Source organism: Mangifera indica, chromosome 15 (assembly GCF_011075055.1).
Source record: "Mangifera indica cultivar Alphonso chromosome 15, CATAS_Mindica_2.1, whole genome shotgun sequence".
Lineage (NCBI taxonomy): Eukaryota > Viridiplantae > Streptophyta > Magnoliopsida > Sapindales > Anacardiaceae > Mangifera > Mangifera indica.
Genome location: NC_058151.1, coordinates 2687653 through 2707171, shown reverse-complemented (window position 1 = coordinate 2707171; position 19519 = coordinate 2687653). Strand labels below are relative to the sequence as shown.

Genomic DNA, 19519 nt, shown 5'->3' with positions numbered 1-19519 from the left:
CCTTTCACTTTCTCTGGCGCTATCGCCGACCGTTTCCCCCTCCCGAAGGTTTTTCTTCCATCGACGACCCCCTTCAACTCCACCCCAACCCATCCGATATAAAGAGACATCATCTGAGAAGAGAAATCGTCTTCCCAGATGAAGACGAGGGATGACAATCGTCTTCCCAGACGATGACGATTGGGAAGACGAAGAACTTCGTCTTTCCCAATGAAATTCTTCGTCTTCCACGGCTTCTCCGACGTCGATCGGACGTCCAAATGGGAGAAAAGAGGTCACCGGAAGGAGATGATGCTTCGGGAGGGAGAGGCCGTCAGCAATGAAGCTGGAGATGTCACCGGAGATTTCAAAACGAAACCCTAGGGTGAAACTGCGATTTTTTAAAACTTAGGCTGCGGGAAAATTTTAGTTTTTAAAGTTTAGAGGGCAAAAGTAGATTTTATTTTAGTTTTTTTTAATATTATAGAGAAAATAACGATTTTACCCTTACTACCGTTATTTTTAACTGCTCATAGGTGGGTGTTTGGTGTTTCTATAGTTAAAGGATGGAAACTTGAGATTGCAGCATACCTTGGGTGGGAAATAGTCGTTTGACCTAATTTTAAACATGCCTAGATATATTTGGTTTTAGAATTTTGAAAATTTTTTTCTCAATTTCTACTCAATCAATTTTTTTCCTAAAAACATTCAAATCAGAGACCTCACCCATATTTTTTGCAACATATTTTTCAATGAAATTCTATCCATCGAAACCATTGTTGTCGACAAAACAAACCATAATTAAGGGTAATTTTAGAATTAACATTGGTATGTTTATAATGAGGGATAAATAGAGAAACAGTGGGGTAATTATAGCGTCAATCTTTATGAAATTAATGATTTAGAATTATCCCTTTAACATAATTAAGTCTCATATAGTACACCAATATATATAGTTTAGTTGTTATAATCAATTTTTTAAATGAATTATAATAATCATACCATTATATATTTGTTTCACAAGAGAGAGTTTTGGTAGTATAAATTTGCTGGTGATGAGTCTATTCAATGAAAGACTAAGAAGGGACAAAAATATATATAACAATCGATTTTTAATATGGTTCGATTATAATTATCAAGAGTTTACACTTGCAATGGTAATATTATCTTAATAACGTTGAAAAAAAAAAAAAAACTATTATAAAGCTAAAGTGCTAATTGAGTGCTTAAAGTTTTTTTCTCAAACCTTTCCACCTTAAGAAATTTATATTAATAGATATTAGGATTACATGTATAACTTTTTTTAGTATAGTGCAAAAGCGCATAGATTGATACGCATTGCCGTGATACATATATAGAAAAAGAGTAAATGTTTTTTGATTATGATTGTGATTGCTTAAATTGTGGATGTAATTTCAAGATAATAAAAAATTGTATTTTAATGTTGGAGAGATTCTGATTAGGACCCATGTTTCCTATTTGCAATGTCTAAATGAGATCATACCTTATTTGAGCATTCTTATCCTTGACCTATAAACTAGTGTAACATTTGTCTTCTAATTGTTAATCGCTTGTACTACTGTTATATGCACAAGTTTGTTTGGAAAAAAAGTTTTAACCCAATAACATATATAGTTAATTAAAGCTAATAATGAGGCCACTGATTTATAAGACTAATTGTGTATCACGTAGTAAGTAGTAATTAATCATATCAATCAAATTAGAATCCACCTCCACGTATAGAAAATGTAGTAATATTGTTGTTTTTTGGAGAGTTTGAAGATGAGAGATTTGAGGATTGTAAGTATAACAAGCACTGGTTTGTCGTGTTCCCCCAACGATATCACTTTCAGAATAAATATAGCCCAAGAACAAGATAGGCCTAATAAAATAAACAAGATTTCATTAACCTTCATGTGTGTTGGCCATCCTAGCACGTAATCAAGATTTAATTAAGATAAACAGGATCTTATGCAATTATACCTCTTAATTATTCAATTACAAACAAGATGTCACAGATAGATTTCCTCATGATTTTCGTGCCATTCTATATTCAACTTGACCAAACCCAAGATTCAGCTAATCTTAACGTGTTACTTACTGATATTAATGCTTATTAATTATCTTAGTCTAGTAAGAGAAATTAATTAAAATAAGCAAAAATCTATCCGTTTATACGTTTTTAGGCGAACAAAAAAAAAGTTTTACCAAACTAAGCAAACACTAATTTTTTTACCCTTATAATGAAAAACCAAGTAAAATCGAAAGTGAAACACTTTGAAAGTTACTTTTACCAAAAACAAAAAGAGAAGGCCGAAATCAAAAATCTAAAAATACAGAACAAGAATCATCGGCAAAATAATCTTTATCGATCTGGTATAAATAATCTATTGTGGGTATGATTTAATGTTGGGATGTTATTGATTGGATGGAAAAAAAAATTTTTCTACGAATGTGCGTCAGTTTATGGTGGTTACGATGGTGGCTAGGGATTTTATAGTGAAACCCTAAATATGTCGAATTATGTATATAGATGTTTTTGAATGTTTCGAATGGTATAAAATGATGTAGTTTCGATGTTAATGGATGTCTGGAAGTGTAGCCGTTGAGAGACAAATACGTGTAAATTTACAGTGTCGTGCAAATCGCGTAAATTGTTTACACTGCGCAAACACTGTTCACATCACGCAAACCACTTGCAAAATCGCGCAAAAATCTTGTTTACAGACTATGATATCTGCTTTGCGTGATGTGAACAGTGTTTGCGTGGTGTGAACAGTATTTGCACGATTTGCGCAATTTGCGTGACACTGTAAATTTACGCGCTTTTGTCTCTCAATGGCTACACTTCTAGACATCCATTAACATCGAAACTACATCATTTTATACCATTCGAAACATTAAAAACATCCATATACATAATTTGACATATTTAGGATTTCACTGTAAAATCCCTAGCCCCCATCGTAACCACCATAAATCGACGCATATTTTCAGAAAAAATACTTTTACTTGGTTTTTCAACATAAGGGTAAAAAGGGTAAACAAATTAGTGTTTGCTTAATTTGATGAAACTTTTTTTTGTTAGCCTAAAAATGTATAAACGGACAGATTTTTGCTTATTTTAATTAATTACCCGTCTAGTAATATTATAAAATATTTTAACCAAGCAGGCCTCAATGTCTTGTTGTTATATTACTGATAAATTAAACTTATGATATTGGCTTTTTGTAATGAAAGTAACATAAGATAAGAAGTTTTTAATAGAAGCAGCAAGCACAACAAATTGTGGTGGCCCGATAGCCAAGCTCTTATAGATAAAGTTAGCTATCAAAAATAAAGTTAGAGCTCATTGATTAGACTAATTAAATTAACAATGTGTTAACTAAAATGAAAGCTGCGGTCTTAAGTTGTAGCTTTGTTGCTTTTCTTTGCATGTGTTAAATGGCTAATTAATATTAATTAATTTTCCTTGAACATTTACCCATAAAACCAAGCAACCTTTGTCCTTAACAAAATCCAAATAAGTAAGTTTGTTTCTAATGCATGGAAAAAGCACTGAACCACTGGATAGATACTCCTTATGTGCAGATTTGTCCCTGGTTAGGAGTAAATCTAGCAATGCAAGATTGAAGAACTAATGTGATATGTTCTTAGAGTTTATAAGCATACGCACACCTATCCTTATCCTTTTAGAAATGTTATTTGTAGGAGCAATTAGTAAGGGTTAATCACTATGCGGATAGTTGAAGCAGGTTTCCATGTTGCATTTTATGTTTGCTATTTTATGTTCATTCCCCTAACATGAGTTCAAGTCTGCATGATGAAGGTGTGATTTAGGATTTGCATACAATGGATTGACATCATCACGATGTATGTTTAAGTTTGTACACCATTAGTTGATGTTGTCTTGATGTGAGTTAAGTCCCTTTAGGATGTTCTACATGTTAAAAGGCAGTAACTTTCTGACATGAGTTACCAGCATCACAACGCACGTCAAAGTCAAATTTTTTCATGGAGTAAGTTAACTCTCCATTATGCATATTGATGTAACTTGCCGATGATCTGAGTTACATTTTACATGTAAAGGTTTACATCTTTAAAGGATGAGTTATATTTGTACATTATATGTCACGCCTCAACGTACTTGACATGAGTTTAGCTCTAAATGCCAAGAGACAAAGTTGATGTAACATCAATTATCCTCTTGAACATCGAATGTTGATGCATTGATTGCTTCAATATGAGTTATGTTATACATGTTAGGAGTTATTGCTATTCAAACATGAGTTATCCACCACACGCTAAGGGACGACATCTCTAATGAAACAAGTCATCTTCTCCATTTCAATATGGATTTTGTTGGATTAAGTTTAACTATCTTCTCCAAAGAGGCCCAATAGACATTCAAATGATTTTTCAAATCTAACTTACAGGTCTGATAATAAAGATTGTTTCACTTGTCAAAGTTCGTTATAACACCAATGTATGAGAGTGTTGAGCAAATGGTATCTTCTTGATTAGAGGTCCACTCATTGTGTCAAGAGATGGTATCTACTTATTGTTATTATGAGCTTAAGGCTTGATTATGTAAGTAACCTTGGATATTGTAGTTGAATAAGGTGCCATTGTGCAATGACATGAATTCAATACTCAAATTTAGTAATTGGGGTTACATAACCTATCAAGGCCAATTATATGTTTAATGCTCAAAAGCGTAAAGTAGATAATATCTTTTCGATAAAAGATGACCTCTTTAAGCTGGATATAACATTCATAAGTCCATTCTAGTTTGCAGGTTTGGCAATTAGGGTTGCTTAACCGATCAGATTGAACATCAACACATAATAGTATTGGTCAAACAATATTTTTTGGATGATGGGAGATGATATCTACTAACCACCCATTATTTCTTAGAGGAACAATTATAGGTTCATTATGTGTTACACGTCAAAAGGACTCTGGGTCCTATATGCTTAGAAGAATCTTATTTTTGTTTCCTATTTAAGGAGCCCTTGGTCGAAGGTAGCAACTTTGTGGTGTTATATGCACTAGAAATTATTCAAAATCCTTTGCCTAGAGAACCTTATCATTGCTTATGTTGATGAAAGCAAGTAATAGTCATCTAAAAAATGTTATCATTGTGACTAACCATTTGGAGGGATTACAGTCCCTGATCTTACTATGGGTGTACCATAATTGATCTTGCTTTTTGAGCATGATCTAATGGTTGCACATTGAAAATAGTCACCATAATGATATAAGTTGTCTACTCATAGTGAGTAGCCACACACTGAGAGTTAGTTGCATATTCTTAGTTGATACTTGAGTAATTGTCTACACATGAATGACTGAAATTGACAAGGCATGAGTTATAATCTACATGCTTTTGATCAATCAACATGATACGAGTTTGATTTTTCATACTACTTAATGAAATTATTGCAACGTGGGTATTTATCTTACGTGTGTTAGCCTTTTACACACTGATAGTTGTCTACATGTTAAAAGATGACATATTCAGAGTGTGAGCAAACAACTTGAGGTGGATATAGGCCTTTTTAGTCCAAAAATCATATGCACTCCATAAATGATACCACTGTAGTGTAAATTGTCTACTCTTAGTGAGTTAAACTCTATACCACAAGAGTTATTTGTACATTGAGTTTTAATACCTTTATGACAAAATACAACTGTGCCTTAGCATATTTCTAAAGGAGTTTTGAAAATGATGCTTTGCCTAAGATTGACAAATTTTGGATTTTATTCATCTTCTGCAAGATAACAAAAGAATAGTATGTTAGAGGTTGACTATATGCCAACACTATTAGTAGAGGTCCATATTCTAACACTAAATTATTGATAAGATTTTTTATCATCAACTAGAAGTATGCAATTTCAAGCCCTGGTAAGATAGGCTATGATGATGACAGTTAGGATTAGCTAAGTAATCTTGTTTTCATTATGTGAGAATGAAGAAGAATCATTAAGACAAAAGCGATTTTATTATGGTTACACTGGCTATTTGAGAGTTCACATCCACAGTTATGTTATTTAGATATAGGAAAAGTGTTTCAACATAGTTTCTAGAAGTATTACAAAAAAAAAAAAAATCTTAAGGAGGAAGTAAATGACTTGAAAACTCTTATGAGGGTTTTTGAATTTTTCTGAGGGATTCTTCACCTATCATAGGATATCTCATATTTTCTCCTTCCTATATTTCCTCATCCTTTACATATATATAAATGAAGTGGAACAGTTATGTACCAAGAATTTTGCACCAAGAATACCCTAAACCCAAAGAGATATTCTATTATAGGCGAGAAATCCCTCAAAGAAAATAAAAAATGATGAGAAAAAGTTAAATTCAAAAATTAATTTTCTATTTGGTTTTATTAGAGATAAGGTAACCAATGGATAATTGATTAACGAGGAAACATTTTTGTACCGAGAATACCCTTTCCACTATATTATGAACCATAGCTTCTTTCACGATTTTTCTTTCAAAATAACAAACAACTACACACTTTAAAATTGAAGCATACTCTCTCCTTCAAGATCATCATATTTCAAGTAAGTTTATTATCTCAAATCTTTATCAAATTGGAACTTTCATTTGTTTGTGTTAATGTCCATAGTTTGAACCGAGTGTTTGACAATGAAATCTTATTGCTTTGTTGAAAGAATGTGTTGCTTTTGTACTTTGGAAGTTAAACTACTTACATTACTTGTAAACAGACAATATCTATATTTAATGTCAAATTAGAACAAGTTTAAATACCCAAATTGAAGGAAAATCAAAAATGCGATTTTCCTAAAAAATATTATATATGCTTACGTGTCTGCACTTTATTGTATAGTAAATATGTGATTTAGTCAGAAAATATTATTTTTCAACGAAGACACGTGATCAAGATAAAATATGATCTAAAAAGTTATCACCTCTAGTTGAAAGACTTTTACTTACAAATCAGGATACTGTTGCTCGTTATGTGAGTTTTGATAACAAAGAGTTTTACCATATAATAAATGTACAACAATAAATAAATATTTACCACAAAAATATATCAAATTAAAAGTTAAACCAGTCAATCCAACTGGAATTATTATCAATGTTATTTTAATTATGAAGTTCTTCGCAGTAAGATACTATCCATGTGTGACATATTTATTTGTTTTCATGTATTTAACAATGATGAGGTATACTAAATGACAGGATGTATCATACATGATTCTAAGACTGGTATAATATATAAATACATAAAAGCGCCCTCTGAAATCAGTGTTGAATGCTAAAATAAAACGGAAGAAAAGTAAAAAACTGAAGAGGAGATCGGAAATATTGTCGTGATTCTTATAGAAATATAGATAAAAGGAAAGAATTGAAGGGAAGAAAATATATTATCTCGGAAATGACGGTATGGTTGATGTGCCTTTTTAAGAACAAATATAGAGATACAAAATTGCAGGACAGATGTCTGAAAATGCTGAAAAGGATGATGCTATGGTAAAGCCAGAAGGAAGAGAACAAGAAAGGTACAGATCAAGGAAAAGAATGTTGGGCAGGTCAAGAGTAAAGAGAATAAATATAAGGGATTGTGTTTGTGTTCATTTTCCTTAATGTTATTTAATAGTTAGAGAAGATAAGGAGGAGCCATCCAAGTTGGACCGCAAAATATTGTAAGAAGATATTTGAATTTTTACTTTTTTTAAATATAAAACTCTTTAATTATCATGCAAACTATCCTTAAAAACTAATTTAATATAAGTTAGCTGCGAGCTAAGGTGGAAGAAAATGGTGGCAGAACAAACATGGAGTGGTTCCACGTGATGCGGGCCTTTTGGAAGGGAGTACCGGGATGGGACTGTCATCGTCCTTACTTGTGGCGGTTGTGCCTTTATGTATACAGACACATTTCTCTAGTAGCTTGAGTTTAAATTCCAAAGTTGAATAGATGACTCGAGTTTAGTTCAATAAATTAAATATAAATCCTTCAAAGTGATACTTCTGTTCCTTGTTCAAAATGAACTTCAACTAAGCCAACGCTTGCAGTTGCTTCTCAAGAATTGAAATAGGTTATCATCCCATCAATAAAGCAACAATTCCATACCCGAAATCAAGGCCTCCCCCTCCGCCGCCTCTACCACGAACATTGTCACATGTATATGCTAGAAACATTGTCTCTTCAGCCTTCAACAATTCCAAATTCTCCGAAAAGGACAAAATTTGCATCCCACCAGGGCCACCACCGCCACCAAAAATGGAGCTTCTCAGATCATTAATTAGCAATCCATCCTCACAAACAACTAAAATTCTAGTTCCATCCCCACCCCCACCATTGGCCCCAGTGACAGTGCCAAGAAACGTGGGTTGTTTGGACAGAACTTCCAATGTTTGCCAAAATAGCAATCTTCGACTCCAGTAGTAGCAGTGGACTGAGTAAAGCTCCTGTCGAAGAGGTTAATAGAAGTGTGAATACTGTTGAAAGGACTGAAGGGGGAAGCACAGAGGAAGCAAAGCCAAAGTTGAAACCGATGTTGCCTGCCGAGTCCACGGGCCCTGTCGGCCCGTCACATGGTACGACCCATCACATGATAAGACTCAAGGCGTAATCAAAGCCAACCTGTCATGTTAAATGTTTATATTTTTTAATTTTTTAAATTAATAATACATAATTATAACCCTTTTTAATTTAAATGAGATGAGATCAGCACTCTCGAAATTTTATTTAAAAAATCTTATTTATCTTGGTACATGATAAAAAAATAAAATAAATCACATATAAAAAAATAAATTCAATCATAAAATTTATAAGTACTAATATCAATTTAGAGCAATACTAAAAGTATATATTTTTAGTAAATAATTTATTATCATATAATTAACTGTTATTTTATCTTTAATTTAAAATCATTTAATCATATACTTATATATCATTTGTATATTTAAATTATGTATAAAAAATATATACGTATAGTTTTATTGATCAATTCATCATAATTTATTTAGTTATCTTTAACATCTTAATTTTTTAAGTCTTTAAATATATCCTCAATTATTCGATTTTGCAATTTGAATTCTACTATCATCTAGTCCTTCATGCATATAATGGTCTCACCATATTTGAGTATAAATTCGACCTTTTACCATCCATGATACATCCACTTATACTAAAAGTTAATTTCGATGTTACAATAGTTACCAAAAGCGTTAATAAACCACGTGTCATGACAAAAAACACATAATAAGTTTTTTTATGTGTTTTCCACCATATTAGAATATCAAAAAATTTATTTTCAAACATAGTTTTAGTCAAATGAGCCACATCAATATAATTAAAAATTTCACTAAAATTCAAATTTGAATATATTGGTTGCTTACATTTCCATACGATAGACCATAAGCACATATTGTTTATACATGTTATGAAATTCTTGTAAACATATAAGAAATGATAGATTATAAGGAATGATACGTCTAATTATTAATATTTTATTATTTACTAAACTCTTTTATTATTGTACTATTAAATTCATTATATGATAAATGCATATCATATAAAATAATTTTCTATCAAAATGTAAATTTAAATATTTCATTGTTATAGCAGTAACTTTATCTTTATATTTTGCATTTTCAAATGTAATGGAAGAAATATATTTATTTATTTTATATTCATTAAAGATGTTAGCTAATATTTTATAAATGGTTACACTCATACAAGGATATTCCAACATTTTAAATGTAATAACTTTTGAGCATAATTGTCCGTCAGAGTTAATAAAATAAGTAATTGCACAAATATATCTTAACTCTTGATTACTATGTCCAAAAATAAAAAGTCATTAAAATAACACTATTAAAATAATTTAGTTCATTTATAGTTTTTATTTTTATTAATTCATAAATTCTAGCTATATTATAGTTTAATGTTGTCATAAGAACTCTTTTAAAAGTTAGTTGAACATTTTTTTGCATTATTTATTATAATATTGTATTATCAATATAAAAAAAAAAGGTTGATCAATATCAACAATATATCTAGTAATGTAGTCTCGCATTACTTATTAATTGTAAGTGAAGTTGGACATTTTTTTCATGGTGGAATTAAACGAATTATTTAAAGAAAATTTACAAATTGATCTTGATCTTGTGAAGACAATTTGTTGTTGTCCTCTCTAGTGTTGTGGTATTTTTCTATAATGTTCATTTATATGTGGATGAAGATGTTTATGTTCTCTGAACTTGCACATGTTAAGCATAGATCACAATGTTTGCACATTATCCCATTAAACCAATTTATTGTTTATATTTCCTTTAATTTGATCAAAATGCTCTTATATTATTGATTTTTGCCTTCTCTTTTTTTCCCAATAATGATGTAGTAGCCACATGCTCTAATGATTGAGATTTTTCATTGATGCATTGATATTTTCATTCTCAAAATAATCAAAAAGATTAAACTCTTTTGATTTTGAATATATTTTGATATGAATAAAATAAATATAATAATTGACAAAATATTGAAAACAAATTAATTTGGAAATTGAGAATTGATTGAGAGAGCTGAGAACTTGAGAACTGATATAGAAATATTGAGATTAAGAGAGTTAAGGAGAGTCAGTGAATTATTATATGAAATTATGAATTGAAGGGGGATGGGGTACTTATGGGATATTAATTAAAATCGAAAAAAATTTGTTCGCGTAAACTTTTTTAGACAAACGTACATCGATTTTACTTTTATAAGTAAATTTACTTTTAATTCTAAAAATACCCTCCTCGACTTATTACATGATTTTCAGTAATTTACATGTGCGTATTGCAGTGTATGGGTGCGTGCAGGATGCGTAGGGTAAACACAGGATGCGTAGGATGAGTACAGGATACGTGGGTGCGTGTAGAGTGCATGAGTGCGTAACAAATATAAATATAAATATATATATATATATATATATATATATATATTAAATATTATAATATAATATAATATATAAAAAATATATAATATATATTTAAAAATTATTATTATTATTTATTTATATTTTATTAAATATTATATATATATATATATATATATATGAGGGTGCGTACGCACTCTGCACGCACTCACGCACCCCGTACGCACCCACGCACCTTGTACTCACTCTACGCACCCTGTACTCATCCTATGCACCCTGTACGCACCCTGTACGCACCCACACACCCTGTACGCACCCATACACTGTGATACGCATATGTAAGTTAATGAAAATCATGTAATAAGTCGAGAAGGGTATTTTTAGAATTAAAAATAAATTTGCTTATAAAAGTAAAATCGTTGTACATTTACCTAAAAAGGTTTATACGGAAAATTTTTTATCGATTTTAATTAATATCCCGGTATTTATAGTGGATTAGAAAAACAAAAAAATTAAAAATAAGTTGTTGGGTGAGGGAGATTAGACATGGCAATTGGGCAAATTGAAGCTTGGAATTTGAGCTCAACCCGAAAGGCCTTAGCCCAGTACTGTAACATCACGGGTCGGGCTCATGAGCCTTTCAAACCGGGTTATCGATCTTAATATTAAATGCATAAGTTAACCAAATTTGGTCTAATACTGTTTATAAATTAAAAAAAAAAATACAGAAGCCTTTATGGCTTCTACTTGTGGTAATTATTTTTTTTAATTTTTTAACTTTTTTATATAAATCAATCAAAAATTTTTCATGTCCAATTTTATTTATAAATCTTTTAGTCTCAATTCTTTCATTATATTCTCAATTTCATTTTATCTCATTAACTATTTTTTAAAAATTGTCTAAACTTGTAAATAATAATTTTTTGTGTTTATAATTTCATTTTTATTTTAATTTTATCATTACAAAATATTACAGATTGATTCAATATCAAATGTATCAATGTCAAATGAATTCATAAATTCAGATGTTACGGACAAGCAGATAAATAGTATGATATATATATATTATTTATATTTGTAATTATACAATATGTAAATTAATTTATTTGTATTATGTTATAAACTTGTAATATTTTTTATTATATAACTACGGTATTCTTCTGTCACAAGTGAGAAATTATAAATAAAATGTTTGAGGTACTGTCTTCGATATTAATAATTAAAAAATAATTTATATTTAAAACTTTTAATTAAAATAAAAAATGTATAAATAGGTTGGCTCGATTAAAGCCCATGGGCCGACCCATTTAAGGTTTGACCCTATATATATATAATCGGGTCTTGGGTCTTCAAAAATTCATGGGTTAGCCCAGCTCGAAGGTTTATTATTGTATTGTCCTAGGGCCTAACCTAGCCTGGCCTACGATCTCGATGGGTCGTGCTGGAGCCAGCCCAACCCATTAACATCTATAGGGGAGCTCTTATAATTTTTTTTAAAATATGGCAGGTCATAACCCAAGGCCCTCCATCAGACTCGCATGGCTCGTAGACCATGCTTTTCTATCGAGCCAACCCAACTCATTAAACATGTGTAAGTAAGAATAACCTCGGATTGAGCTACTAGGGCATGAACCCAAAGAAATATCAGAATATAACTATTCTTCAAAGGCACTAAATGTTTCATGAGATAAGATCTTGCTCATATTTATCACTACTCGCTCATATTATTGCCAATTAGCTTAGTTTTGACTGTATTTTATCATTTTTATCAATTTTGATATGCATTGCTGACTACGCAAGCCCTAATCTCGCACGTTGCCTCATCTCTCCTTCAACCTGCAACTCACATTTCAAAATTAGATATTGTCAGTTCTAAATTTGCTGATTCCTAATTTTTTTTTTGGTGGCTAAGAAATGATAAAAGAGAGGGAAAAAAAAAAAGGAAGATGTAAGTAAAAAACCAAAAATATAAAATACTTAAGTTGAAATTATAACTTGTTTACACTATTAGGTATAAGTGATGTTAATTTTATTATATGTAGTATAAAATAACATAAATATCTTTAAACTGTTAAATATACATCAAAATTTAACGTATAATTATGCAAAAATAAATTTTTTAAACTTAAAAAAAAATACCATCATAGTTTTTATCGATATTCGGGTGAAAAATAGTAGTTCTGCTGCCTATTTCCTTATTCCAATTAATTAAAGATTGTCAAAAAGCGAAAACTTTTAAGGCCGGTTCAGAAGATCGACCCGTGTGATGATATCTATATAAATTTATTTTATAAGGTATGTATGCATATAAATTAAAAAGTTAAGAAAACAAAACTTGATTCTGATAAATGGGCTTTTAATATAATAATATTATTTTGAAATATTGGTTACAACAAATTTTTTGTCATATGCAATATAAATATATAAAAAAAAAAACAATTTGCCAAGTAAAAAGGATCCTATGGGTAAACTTAATTGGTTTAAGTATGATTGTGTTTAGAGAGTGAGATGCAAGTGATTTTTCTTTTTTGATAACGGAGAATTTTATTTAAATCAAATAATTATTTTTGGATTGTATCAATTATATTAAATAAGATAAACTTTAAGTCTAATCATCACTTTATTACTATTAAATTAAATAAGTTAAGAGTTTGACGAAAAAACTTAAACTCATATTATTTTATATATAAAATCTTATTTTTTATCATTTAACTACTCTTGAAGGTGAGATGGGAGGTGATTGGTAATGGTTTAAGCTGGCAAAATATTATATAATCTGGCAATGTGAAGGATGGTGTTTAATAATAAAATAGCTTAATTATAATTAAAGGAGAGCAAGCACACAGAATCCTGATCTAGAAAACAAATAGTAAGTATTTATGATGATATCATGAAAGGAATGTTGCAGCATTTTACGACAAACACCACGACAATGTTGCGAGAATTCTTTGGCGTTCTATATTATGCAACCTGCCAAAACACCAGATATAAAAGAATATCGTAATCAAACCAAATAAAATAAATTCCACAAAAATACACTGCAATGAAAGCTGTGTCAGTCGCAATGGATTCTTGCGTCTTATTCCTCTGAATCACTCAATCGGTGGGCCATCAATCACTTGGATTTTTCTTTTGCCTTAAACCCTCACCTGCCCATGTAACTCCAAATTCTTCCATTAAACAATGCTCATTGGTTGATGCCAGAAGTGAAGTTGCCTTCTGTAACTTACTCCTTGTTTACAACTCATGCTACTGAGATTAGGGTTTGAATTTACAACTCTATGCTACTGAGATTAGGGTTTGAATTTTTTTTTAAGCGAAAAAAACCTTACTCAAGTTAATTCATTCCGTCAAAACTAAATCAATTATATCAAATAATTAAAACTTTGAATTTAGTAATCAATCCCACAATTATTTCAAATATCAATAAATGAGATTTAAATTGATATTTTAATGCTTATAATCCTAGCATTTTTATTATTCAAGCTACCCCTTAGAGACTTAAGGATTGAATTTTGATTTTGAGGAATTAAACAATACTTTATATATATGTTCTGATTTCTGATAGTATATAGCTGGTGTTTCTGGAATGTTAGCTAGGGCGAAAATCATGTGTTCGGTTAGCTTTTGAGTTCACAATAGAGTCCGACTGGTAATTAAATGCATATAAAAACAAAATATATTGAAGTAACTTTCCCCTGTTTTTTTGCATAAACAGAGGTGATGCTATTGATAATCAAGATTTAAAACACAAATGTTTAAAGGAAAAAAAAGTCTGACTAATTAATCACAGCTCTTTATTTGATGCGATCTTAAATATCTTGTATTTTGTTTTTTGTTCTATCTCTGAAATTAAAGCCTATTTTTTCTTTTTTCTGTTTTAACTTTGTGTTTGTCTTCTCTAAACAATAGTAGTGATTGGCAAAATTAAAGCCCAACTCTCTATCCTTCTGATATATTCGAAACCAGAAATGTCTTTTTCTTTGACAGAAACGAAATCAACATTACATGATGACCACTACTTCAATTTGTTTCAGCTGTTTTCTGCTGAAGCCAGTTGGTGAATACTTGAAGAGTATTCATGTCGGCTCTGTAATGCTTCTGAGTGAATTCAAGCAATATAGGCCATGTAAAATCTGGGTAAATTCTTGGGCCGAAGTTTTCCAGCAATTCAGCAGGTGGGGTTACCACCTTTTCATTTTTTGGACACAGAAAGAAAGCAAGTGATTTCCTTGCTGTCTCGCTGTTTACCACCGCTCTGTGTAAGCAACTCTTGTATCTTCCATTGGAAAGAGCCTGTAAAAACAGAGCAATAACCAAATTCATAAGAAATATAGAATTTACACTGTTAAAAACATATATTAAGTGTAATGTTTCGGCTAATACTTCGATCCATTGCTAACATATTATCTATCGTAGACATAGTTGGATTTTGATAACCCAAAGCACATATTGATGACTTAAGTAGATATTTATTCAGTCCTATTTTAATATCCTAACTTGACATCTCTTATGAGTTTTGTCGATGTAGAATTTGCTTAGGGTCTCAAATTAAGTTTATAATGAAAAAGTATCTATTAAGTTTATAATGAAAAAGTATCTTACCATGAAGGTGTCGCCAATGTTAACGACAAATGCTTCCATGTTTGGGCTAATTGAACGCCATTCATTGTCTACAAACACTTGAAGACCCTCCACTTGGTCTTGGTGGAGGATGGTTAAAGATGTTGGATCGCAATGAGGCCCTGTTCCTAAAGTAAGTTCTGGTTTTTGACATGGAGGATAGTAGTTTAGCCTCATTATTGATTCATTTTCTTCAAAAAATTCTCTGAAATAACGTCGTTCTACTCCAAGGCTTATTGCTAGAAGCTCCATGATCCCGAGAGACAGATTGCTCATAGCCTCGCAGTAGTCCTGATAAACCCTCCTGTTATAACCAAAGACAAAAGAAAGGTTACATTTTAATTCAGTCTTTAAAGGAAAAACAGGTAACATAAATGAACTCTTCGTACCCGAATTGCTTGAATTCGTTTCCCATTGTATTGAGACAGTAATCTTGAACAATGTTTGATGAGTTTCTCTCAGCTGAATAGCAAAAAGAAAGTGTTTCTTTCCATGGGAGTTTAGAAAAAAATCTACCTGTGAAACTACTAGCATAACCACAGTGTTCGCCAAGTTTCCTTTGAGCCTTTTGCTTTTGACAAAGTGGAAGCTCAAAAAAGCTGTCCATGTAGCGGTGAGCATCATCCAGCAGTCTCGAATCGACACCATGATTAACAACAAGAAAGAAGCCATGCTTTTGACAAGCCCCATCCACAAGTTTCGAAGCTTCTTTTGCTGCAACAGGGTCGCCTGAGAGAAAGCCACCCAAGTCAATTAGTGGAACTTGAAGTTCAGGTGCATTAGCACAAGGCTTTTCTTCATCGGGCCAAATAAACTGTTTTGGTATGTGGGTTTGATGCCTAAGCACAGAAGCATCAAAAAGAAGTGGCTTTTGTTCATCTTTATATTCTTCTTTTGCGTGATGAGGCTTAGAAATATTTGTGATGCAGTCTATTGCCATTTCATTAAAGACTACTGATTTTGAGAAAGAGTAAGAGACTGAAGAATGAAGATGTGTAGATTCTGAGTGATACAAGTTATTAGATGTGCGTTGAAGGAAAAGCCAAGGCTGCTCTCCTTGGGGAGATCAGTGAACAAAATTTGGAATCTTATAGCTCAATATTTCTCTCTCTTTGATTTAAGTGTTTGCCAAAAAGGGCTCGGAAAACGTAAAATTTTCAATGCAAGGGCGCTTCCGAATGAAAAACTAGGTAATGGGTCCACTTATATAGGTGTATTGTCCTCTTTTAAGTTTGCCAGGAAAGCGTTACCCGATAGTATTTTGGCATTTTTGAAGAGTAAATATGTTGGTATCACTCAGCCACTCATTACCCACTGTCTCCTTATTGTCTTGTAACAAACCACGGGTTTTGTGAAGCAATTGGACCCATAAATGAAAGGCCTGAGCCAACCCGCGAGGCTGCCCCCTGCGCCTTTTTCATGGGTAGAGTTGAATTTAAATCGAGTTTGAGTTTGATGCAGTTTATATATAGTAGAACTCGAACTCATGAAAGTCAAATTCAAATCGGGTTCGAATTCAACTCGATTCGAGTTTTTAACTATTTCGTTATTAAAACGATATTGTTTTAATATATATTGATCAAAATAATGTTATTTTATATTAAAATTTTTAATTAAAAAATTTGGTAAATAGCTCAAGCTCAAGCTTGATCGAGCTTTTATAGGACTGATTCGGTTCGGACTCGTTCGAGCTCGAACAGGCTCGGTTCGAGTTTAGCTCTATTCATGAGAACAAAATCTTTGCAATGCTTCAAAAGGGTAACTTGAATCGTAAAAGAGAAAAGTCATAAATACGAGAGCAATGATCTAAATTATTAAAGATTAATTTACACTTTTTTAGGTGTTTTTTATGAGACATAAGTTTAAGTTTATACATAATTCATACACAAGTTTAAGTTCATATTTATATATAATTCATACACAATTTTAATGTTAGCAATGTAAGTTCAATGTTAGATTGTTAATGATTTTTATATATGATTCATATATTATGTTATTTGATACAAATTCAGTATTAGTTTTAAGTTTATAATTTAAATTCACTGTTTAGATATTAATTATATTTATATATTTAAGATTTAAAGAGTTATTTTTATACCTATAAATATCTTAGTGATTTTGCATTTGAGATATAAATAAAAATTATAAGTATTCCTCACAAATAACTCTTTCACATAAAGTCTCTCGCTTTTAAAATTCCTCTCCTCTCTAATATAAATCTCGTCCAATAGAAAAGTTATGACTTCGATATCGATTGTCATAAGGCCAACTCTTTGACATGTTTGTGCAACACCCCCGTACTCCCTTATCAAAGATTAATCATATATGTACCCACATTATTTATGGCTAAGGGTAATTGATTTCACAAGTTGTTTTGAACATATGCACTCCAATGCGATATACACCTACCCTCAATGGGCTCTACTCGTTGCTCTAGTGGCACAACAACTTTCCTTCTCCTCTCGCAAGATCTAATTTATTTTTTATTTAGTATTTTAAAAAAATATATTTATTTATCTAATATAATAACTATAAGATGAGTATAATCATCTGCTAATTGTCTCTTATTCCTGAATCACATGTCAAAATACTCTATTTTCAGGTGCCAGCAGTGGGTATAGCTCTTGTATTGCGACAAAAGTACGTGCAAATGAGTAGCTGTAACACGCTTCCAATATATGACTGCAATATACAATCAAAATATAAGAGACAACAAAAGTTTCTGCTGTAATCATCAAAGTAATAGAAACGCAACTTTTCATGTGAAGAAAGCAGAAACTTTTCATGTCAAATTACGTTACATTAATGAGAACGTACATGTACTGGGTGTAGCCCTTGTATTGCGACAAAAGTACATGCAAACTAGTAATTGGACAGGTCTGGGTAGCCACATTTCAATATATGAGAAAAACAAAACTTTCTGTTGTAATTCAACATTGGGATCAATATTTACTTAGCTGCCCTTGCCCTTAACTGTGTTTTACAATTTAGTGACACCATTTAAAATATATATGTTGAGTTAGTAAAATGTGTTTTGTCATTTAATGACACAGTTTTACTGGTAAAGATATTTCATCAATTTTAGCTCTTGATCATCCTGTAGCAGTCGAAAGTTTACTTTCCTCCCTTCTCCTTCCAAAGAAGTGTTGCACCGATTAACGACATTGAAACAATAAGTTCGTTAAAGATTGATGACTATTGTTTCAATTGATAACTGTACTCTTCTAACAGTTAGTTTGTATTGTACAAATAGTGTTTGTAAACCCTAATATCTAAACAATGAAAATTGAGATATTATTTAGTAATATTTTGGAGGGTTTCCTTTCAATATACACATAACAAATTTGCAGGAGTGACAAATTATATGTAAGCTGAAAATTCTTTAAGATTTTTCGTAACATTTTTTATTTAAAGAATCACACCAGTTTATTTCCTTATTTGACCATTATTCTAATTATAAAACTTAGTGTCTAATAAATCGTTCTGTAAATTGAACCAAGCATGTAATTCAACACATTTTGGCTTATATGACAGTTAGCCAATTTTAGATAAGCATGTTTAGGCTATTTGCTAAAAACAATTAATTTGCAGTACAGAATTCTGTTTCTTTCTGTCAAATAACTCAATATTAAAGATGCAATAATTCAGGCACCGATATACTCAAAATTGAAAACCCAAATATGCCACTTGGTGGGTGCCCGAGATAAGGTCTAGTCAAGGAGGCAACAAACATAGTGGAGAGTTTGACATGATGTCAATTCTTACCGAAAGCAACCTGTAAACACACACCCAAAGACATTTCTGATTTCTGATTAGACATGCATCCTGGTTGGATTTCTACAACTACTAGAAGGGAGTGAGTGCCATGTTAAGGACAATGTTGTTCGATTTCCTCTCATTAGCCACCAAACGATTTCTTGCCTTTTGCTCTATATGTACCATGATTTTGCTCGTAGGTCCATTGTAGATTTTGATTTTATGAGAAAAATTAATGGACAGACTGACAATCCCAATT

General features: G+C 31.3%; 1 protein-coding gene across 1 annotated transcript; it reads right to left on the bottom strand.

Moving 5' to 3' along the window:
* Nucleotides 1–14808: 14808 nt before the first annotated feature.
* LOC123197586 (gibberellin 20 oxidase 2-like) lies at nt 14809–16584 on the bottom strand. The gene is made up of 3 exons (XM_044611904.1): nt 15894–16584; nt 15487–15808; nt 14809–15177 (listed from the first exon to the last, which is right to left on the bottom strand). Exons 1-3 carry the CDS (start codon nt 16442–16444, stop codon nt 14905–14907), a joined length of 1146 nt encoding a protein of 381 aa, XP_044467839.1. The 5' UTR covers nt 16445–16584; the 3' UTR covers nt 14809–14904.
* Between the last annotated feature and the right edge of the window lie 2935 nt (nt 16585–19519).

Excerpts from the sequence above, each read along its gene's own strand:
- LOC123197586 (XM_044611904.1), bottom strand. The coding sequence starts at position 16,444 with ATGGCAATAGACTGCATCACAAATATTTCTAAGCCTCATCACGCAAAA. Across the intron at positions 15,809-15,893 it reads AACGAATTCAAGCAATTCGG|GAGGGTTTATCAGGACTACT; the intron begins GTACGAAGAGTT and ends TGGTTATAACAG. Across the intron at positions 15,178-15,486 it reads ACATTGGCGACACCTTCATG|GCTCTTTCCAATGGAAGATA; the intron begins GTAAGATACTTT and ends CTGTTTTTACAG.